This window comes from Lagenorhynchus albirostris, chromosome 8 (assembly GCF_949774975.1).
Source record: "Lagenorhynchus albirostris chromosome 8, mLagAlb1.1, whole genome shotgun sequence".
Taxonomy (NCBI): Eukaryota; Metazoa; Chordata; class Mammalia; order Artiodactyla; family Delphinidae; genus Lagenorhynchus; species Lagenorhynchus albirostris.
In genome coordinates this window covers 48,928,726-48,936,846 of record NC_083102.1, presented here as the reverse complement: position 1 = coordinate 48,936,846, position 8,121 = coordinate 48,928,726, and the positions used below count along the sequence as shown (strand labels likewise).

Sequence of the window (8,121 nt, the reverse complement as noted above, 5' to 3'; positions counted from 1 at the left end):
TTCTAGGATCCCATAATACTTTACATAATCATCTGTAATTAAATTAGCACAAGATAAAAATAATCTACTTAAAATAATATAAAGTATTCAAAATAATCGCTAGGCTAAACAACATTCTTTTTCATGAAAGAAACTGTCATAGACAACCAAGTGGCAAAAACAGAATGGAGTGAGCTGTGGTTGAGTGTAAATCCTATAGCAATGAAAGTAATTTGTATTATCCTTACTTCTTTGAATAAATTCAGATGACAGCCCTATTTCATTTCTTCATTCGGTTTGGAGGCCAGATGGCGTTAGAATCATTTACTTCACCTTGTTGTGCTTAATTACTACAATAAACACACTATTTTCCAAATTAATCATAACAAAGTAATTTCATTAGTAACACAGCAGGCTGTTGAATTATTAGCATCATAACAGTTTGCAAACAATTAAACTTTATTTGAACCTTAAAAATTTGCAGAGTGGAACATTATTGTAACATCTAATGGCAATAGAGTACAAATTCAGTACAGAGCAAATAATCAAGCAAAACGCTCTGTAAAATATGACTTACAATCACCTTTGAAAAAAATTAGCTCTCTGTTCATAGAAAAACAAATAAAAGCTAAGCAAACATAATGAGAACATAGCAATTAGCATATTTTCTAACAAGCCATGTTGTTTAAATTCACATTAATGATTATTATTATGATCTCGAAGAGTGCGTGATATATTGTCAAGGGTGTAAAGAAAACTTTCCGCCTCCTAGTATACAGATGATTTCACCAAATGAATACAAAGTAGTCATGAGTTGAAAGTAATGATTGTTTTTTCCTGTCAGTCCAATTAAAAATGTTTTGTTTCCTTTCTCATCTCCCACCTATATTCAAGTGAAAAAGAACAAAGGCCAGAGGAGCTCTGGACAAAAGTTAACACTTTTTTTCTCTACTGTCACCATTCCAGAGACTATCTGGCATCAGTTGGCAAAGGACTCCCTCTCCTGGATTAACTGTAAAAACAGGCAATAATCTTCTAAATACTTTACGTTTGGAGTGAGTCTGTGCCTGAGTGGAGGAGGGGTTTCCAAGTGCGTTCCTATGCAATGAAAAGCTGCTGCCATCTACTGGCCCAAGCCTAAAATCTTCATTTAGGCCAGAAGCACAAAATCTGTGCCCACAAGGAAGTCTACATTTTCAGTGGAACCCACAGCTGCTTTCACTTTTCAATCTCTCAGGCTTTGAAAACCAATCCACTAAATTCATCACCAGTTGTCTCACTTCTGCCAAGATGATTTCAATCTATCCCAATGGCTCTATATTAGGAGAAGATTAACAAGTGCATAAATTAATTTCTGAAAGCTTTAACTTGACATGGTCTAATCTATATAAACTAGAATTCACCCACAATCCCCCAAATTAATATATATTTTTTACATGTGAAATCTGATAATCACAGTACAGAGGGGATAATAGTAAAACATAAACTCTGAAATATTGCTTGTAGATAGTTTTTATAAATAATGGAGGGTTTTAAACATCGGCTCGTTTGCATGGTTAGAATCTTTATCTTTAAAGCAAAGATCTGAAAACTCAACAAAAGTAGTACCTTCTAATCAAGGATTCAATATTAGCAGATTATATTTACTTCAAATAATTATCCAATCAGCAGTATATTTTGATATATATACCATAGTGGTACCTTGTAGACATTTAAAATACCTTTGATTTCAAACATACATGAAAAAGTAATAATATAACTCCACAAACCTTGCTCTGGATTACAACGCACACCTCCAATGTCCGACTAACACTACCCTTCCATTCACCTGTACCTGGGTACATGTTCCCACCGGATTTCTACACCCTCCTCTCTGAGCCTCCCTTCTCTTCTCATCGCTTTCAGAGGTGCAGAGCAGGCCCAAATCTGGACTTTCACTGTTTTGTGGTGGTACTTTAATATCACAGTAACAATCAGGCAGGGTAACAGTACTCAGTTATGCCTTCTGACTTTTGAGAATACATTGAGATTCTTTATGCCATTACGTTAGTGGCAGAATGGGACCTCTCACAAAATTTTTGTTTCATTAAATTTAAAGAAAACTACAGTAGAAAATGTTGGCAAGCCCATTATATAACCGGGGTATTTATTATTGGTAAAGGGCTTTGCACAAACCATGGTTCTGGTCTTCACGTGTGTTGCAGAGGGTGACAGCATACTCCCCATTTGCAATTCTATCGTTTTTCTTTCTTGTGGCTATATTTAACATAAAGTAAATTCCCCAATCAGTAAAAATTCTTTCATGAAAACATGTTACTATTGCTTGAAAAATAAATACTAAGATAACTCATCTACAAAGTTTTAACAAAGCTACATTCTTTAGATAGCATCTACCAAAAACTTTCATGATACATTCAATTGAAATTTTTATGAAATTCTATATTACATTCTAAAAAATAATTGATATCCAGTATTAAGAGAAATTACAACTCTTACTAGAAGTAGCAATGATTATGTGATACATATAAAATAGTGCTGAATTTTTCACACAAATCAGATGAGTAAATAAACCCATGATTATTTCTTTGAAAAACAGCAACAGGTATAACTTTACTGCTTGCATCTAATTTACATTAATATCCTTCATTTAATTTCACATCAGAGGAATATTATAATGAATGCATAAAACAACAAAGACAAACGATGCTCAACAAAACAAAGAAAGGTTATGAGCTGTCACTCATGCTTTCACGATGATTCTCAATCCAAAGCATTTGCACACTAGCAGAGGAATCTTCCTTTTCTGCAGGCAGAAAGGGAAAGTTGCATTTTAATTTTTTTCTTCAGGCAGAATGTTGATTTTCCCTGCTTAGAAAAATGTTACATTTTTAGCCAAGGAAAAAAATGAATGTTTACTCAATATTTTGTCAATTCAGCTCCTCAGAAAGGCCATAAAAGTGGTATTTTACTAAAGAGGAGGAGGTTTGGGAAAACAGCTGGTTATTATCAAAGGGATTTTTCTCTAAATAATCTATTTATTTCCAAAGTAAATTCTATGAAGTTATTTTTAAAACTAAACTAGATTTTTTTTTTTAAAGAAGAAGATGATTTGGGAGCATAATCTTTGTGCTATCAGAAAACTACAAAGACTTTTAAAAAGGCAAAGACTCATAACGCAGAGACCAAGAGAACATATGAGCTATTACAGAATATTGGATTAAAATGTACTTACCCAGGACTCTCAAATATCATACATCTCCATTATGTAGGCTTTCGGCACCAAGCCAATGGCTCCCTTCATTTCTCCTACCCACCAGCCATATCTATTGTATTCCTAATTGAAAACAATATGCAGTATTAACCTTCAGACTGGGTGTAAGTACAATGTTGTTTGTACGCAACTTCTTAGAAATGTTACTTCTTTTTATAAAGTTATAGGAGCTTGAGTTGCAAATTGAAACATTTTAATCTTTTTTTGTTTCTGAACACTTTAAAAATGCTGTTAGGCAAAGATCTAAATTAATGTGTAAGACAAAGCCTGTTTATTTCACAGTGTAGAACACAGAAACAGTCACTTAGGATAGAAACCTAGCAAATGAAACTACATAAGGAAGTCCGTTCTCTGGGCCCCTTTCCCTTCTCTCTCCCCCATCTCTCTCTCTTACACACACACACACACACACACACACACACACACACACACACACACACAGAGCCTGGGGGACACCTTTTAATATGCAAATACCAGTGTTAGAGGCTCCGAGGTCATAGCCAGGATCCTTAGGATACTATCTTTGCCTTCAAGGAGCTTTTCATCTAGCAAGGATAGACTTTTTTTTTTTCACAATAAACTACTTAATTCCTAGTTAAACTCATATGACCGAAAATGAATTAGGATGTAGAGGTATGCCCCTTCTTAGGAAAATCTAAAAATGAGTATAGACGTTTTAAACAGATAAATTAGAGAACAAGGAAACACTACTAATGCTTCCCCCAACTGGTTTTCCAAAATAATTCACAAAAGGGCTCCTTTTCAAAAGCTTCCCAAAGGCATTTATTGTTCCCCTGGATTGATCACAAACTACATTAGGTAAAGGATGAATGGAAGGAATTTAAAGGTGGTATTCGATTCACCCTTACGGGGGAAGATCAATAGAAAATAAAAGTATCTCAAATTATAAAGGCAAAATATTAATCTAGCTGTAAAAAAAGACTGATTGATGAGTCACTTTTGAGTTTATTTTGCAGTGTGAGCTAATCCTGTTCCTCCTTTTCTTCCCTTTGCTCCACTGACAGACACACCACTGCTCTAGGCATAGTGAACACTGTACCCGCTCTCATTTGTCTGCCAGATTGACTAATGTATTTTTATCTCAAATTTATTTATGTTTAGTGAGATACAAACAAAGTAAAATGAATTACAAGTTTCAAGAATAATATCTCCCAAAAGCAATACTCTGAAAAAGCACTGTAGGACCCAAATTTAATTTTTCATATAAGATAAATTTTTAAAATCAATCCCCAAAGTAATTCAATAGGCTATGATTTCCAACATCTGAGTCACAGATAAATGCGCATATGCATATCGAGTTACATGTGGGGAGGGAACGTTAATACCAGTACAGATTTAACATTTGTATTGATGACTAACCATGCTATTGACCATCAGAAAGGAAAATAATACAATTTTTCCATACAATGTAGCAACATTCCCAGGTGTGTATTGATATGTAGTCTATCAATAGAGAGATTACAAGATTAAAATCTATAAGTACTTTTTTAAACAATGGGATGTATCAGAATTAAGTTTTTCGTAAGAATAAGATGGAAGGAAAACGGGGGTGGTGGAGAAAGGCCTGATTCTAATGAGGGCACAGCTCTGGCTTATGAGGCAGTAGACTCAAGATTTTAAAAGTTTCCTGATAGTGTGAACTTAGTGGACAAAATTCTCTAAGCAATGAAAATAGTCTGATGCCCAGAACTCAGTGAAGATGACTATAATCTATGTAGAATATATTTGTCAGAAGAAAATACCAACTTACTGAAAGCTATGATTAGTAACCATTATATCCTAATAGGTACCTAATAAAACTGCCCTTTTCAATTTTTTAAGGCAATGCATACAATTAGAGCCTAATGCTTAACAAAACAAATGTATTTCACCTTGCAGAGGCCAAAGGCCCACAGTGTAAGATTTCAAAATGGATACTTAACAAAGTAAGTCTAAGTGTGAAAGCTCTTATCCAATGCCCATCTAAGATTTTATTCAGCTGATTATTTGGAAAGAGTAAAGGAACTAGGCCCCCAAAGGCTAGAAAAACAGAATACATTTAGTGAGAGGGCATATTATGACCCAAACCTGCTTTCAGAGAACAGCCTGCAATCTGGGTTTCAATGTTTAGATTCAAGTTACAAACCAGAAAGTTCACATTACTTTATAATATTCTGTTTTGAAATTATAATCTACACTCCAAATTAAGGGCATATTATTGTTCTCAAAAAGCTCATTCACATCCAAATTTAAGAAACTGATTTCCAACAAATCACTTCAACGAAGGACCAATGACACACTTCACACAAGAGAAATTTGCACGACGGCAACTGAGAAGATTCATTAAACAGAAAGTACAGTAATAAACAGCAGAGGAGTTTATTCAGCTGTACACAAATCCCTTAAAAGTAACATTCTAGGAAAAAATTAAGTTTTAGGCTAAAATAATCTTAAATGGTTCACTAAATTAATTTAAAAGAATTGAAAGGCATATGAAATACACAGCTCATAAAAGTACTCTAAGATATAACAGGTTTAAATCAGAAAAGAGTAAAAATAAAAAACCAGAATGTTTATTACTTTACATTTGTAAAGAATTCCATACAGCACTCCTGTGTGGAATTAAGAGGTAAGATAAAACATAGGGAGGTAAAAATCTAGTAGGCAAATTTACGGATTTACACTGCAGCCATTAGAGGATGTCAGCAAGGCTGCAAACACAGAAGCTTTTACTTTTATCATTACTATCCTCTGTATGAGCCTCCTGAGCAACATGAATCCCAATTAAACCATTTGCAGCCTATAAATTGGAATGAAGATGCATCTTGGAGTACGGTATTCTAAACGCCAGCCTGAAGATTCAATAGCATACACACTTTCCTTTGGAGGAAGAAAATCTGCCTTCCATTGCCTTTCCCTGTTTGCTGCCCCCAAGCAAATGTGATTATGAATGATGTATTACTTACAGTGGAAAATAATGCGATCCATACAATGTTGTCTCGCTGTCCACATACTAATTGTAGTATTGGTCTAAAAGTCACGGGTGGGTCATTAAAAAAAAAAAACAACCCTCACACCTTATCTTGTTAATAAACAAAAAATAAAGAGACAAAAGTCATATGAGGCTGCTATCTAAATCTCTGAAAGGTTAGGAAGCCTCGTGTCATCTTGATGACACACGAGATCTCAGGTACAAGAAGGTCTGCCATCTGGTATTCTTCACCCTACTCGGCTCTTAACATCAACTGAAATGCTAACATAGGCAAGTGACTGTACTTCAGGAGGACTGATAAAATAATGAAGAGTCCTTTAATCTACAGGAAACCATTCTAGTCAATTTATAAGAAATATTGCATCCCTTTGTAGGACGTGTAATTATTTTCTATTAATCATGTGCTATAAAGCTACATTATGCAGTTATTCTGTTATCACTAGAAAGAGGCCTGCAGTCAGCTTCTGACAATGTTAGGTAATTACTAACACAAAGCTTCTTTCTCCTCCCATAGTAATGCTATCAAGATCTAGAGGTGTAGTGATGCCTAGTGCATAAAAATAGTACTCAAAAGAAATTTAATATCTGCAAAATGGATGGCTTCAAGGCAAAATGTAATGTGGCAGTTAAAGAAGCAGGAAAGCTCAACTTGCCCAATAATTTGAGAAAATAATCATAAGGCAGCACTGACCGTTGTGGTCTAACTCCTCTGTTTTCAATTTTTACATCATTAAAATAGTTTTTGTTTTATTTTATAGTTAAAATTTTAGGCCTCAATTAATCATTATTAAGCAATAAATTAAAGTGATTATGTAAAAAGGCAGGAAAAAAAGGACTAGTTTTGATAAAGTGAAACAGAGACTTTATCCAACACAATAGCAAACGTATGTCTATGTTTACTTACTAAATCTTCTCTCTCTGCCAGTGTATTATTTTACACTTAAATAAGATGCCAACATTTACTTAAATCCTTTTCAGCACCACGATTCTCATTTCTCAAGTATGTTAATCCACTTTCTACAAACCATATGGTAAAAGAATGCTGCCTTAACAGAAACTTGAAACATTAGTAAGATTTTGTGATGTACCACCCCTTTCAGAAAGTAGTTACCAATCTGTTTGAAAGCAACAGGTGTTAGAAAGGTTAAAAGACTATATTACTTTCTCCAAACGTATATCTGTACTTCAAAACATACCAGCCTTGTGCAGAAATAAAGGTAATTTTATTCACAAAATATAAACTACATTGAGTTTCAGAACCAGTGGACTTTACCATTGTTTTCCAACTATTCACTGTTCAATTTTTCAAATTGTTCATAAACATTGTAGTAGCATGAAAACTAGATAACTATTTAAAATATGGAAATACTTTCTTCAAGGCTACCTCTTCAATCTCTTCCTTTTTACTATCTCCAATTAGAAACTTCGTAAGAATCGTTTCTTATACATCCATCATTTCAAAAGTTGTCTTAAAATGCACAACAGGTACTTGACAACTTCGTTTTTTACTATTATTATCTACACTTTAACTGCTTGAATCTTAGTCTCCTAACTCATTCCTTAAATGAGGAAATGGACACTAACAATTTCTAAGATCCTCCCTGATGTTTGAATACCACCATCACGAACCTGCTTTACCACACTAAGTCTCTTAGCATCTCATGGAAATCAACCTCACTACTTTATAATTTACTATGCAAGTGTGACTTTGAGTTACTCTAATTCAAAGAATTCCTATTTTTTTCCTCCGTGCACTGCGCACTCCATTTTTAAAGCGAGAGAGACAAAAGACGAGCAAGGAAGGTGATAGTAGGAACTTAATTCCTGTAACAAATTTTAGTTTATATTCCAAAGTCAAGATACATTTAATTCAAATCTC

General features: G+C 34.1%; 1 protein-coding gene across 2 annotated transcripts in view; it reads right to left on the bottom strand.

Moving 5' to 3' along the window:
• Positions 1-454: 454 nt before the first annotated feature.
• The window catches only part of SKAP2 (src kinase associated phosphoprotein 2), a 155,005-nt gene continuing 147,338 nt past the window's right edge, over positions 455-8,121 (bottom strand). Inside the window, exons 12-13 of one of the 2 annotated variants that reach the window (XM_060156968.1) lie at positions 3,212-3,313; positions 455-2,782 (exon numbers count right to left, since the gene is read on the bottom strand). In XM_060156968.1, the coding sequence (XP_060012951.1) occupies positions 3,221-3,313 (93 nt within the window). In that variant the 3' untranslated portion in view covers positions 455-2,782; positions 3,212-3,220. The remainder of the gene's footprint in view (positions 2,783-3,211; positions 3,314-8,121) is intronic. The other variant, XM_060156969.1, reaches the window with a different exon arrangement.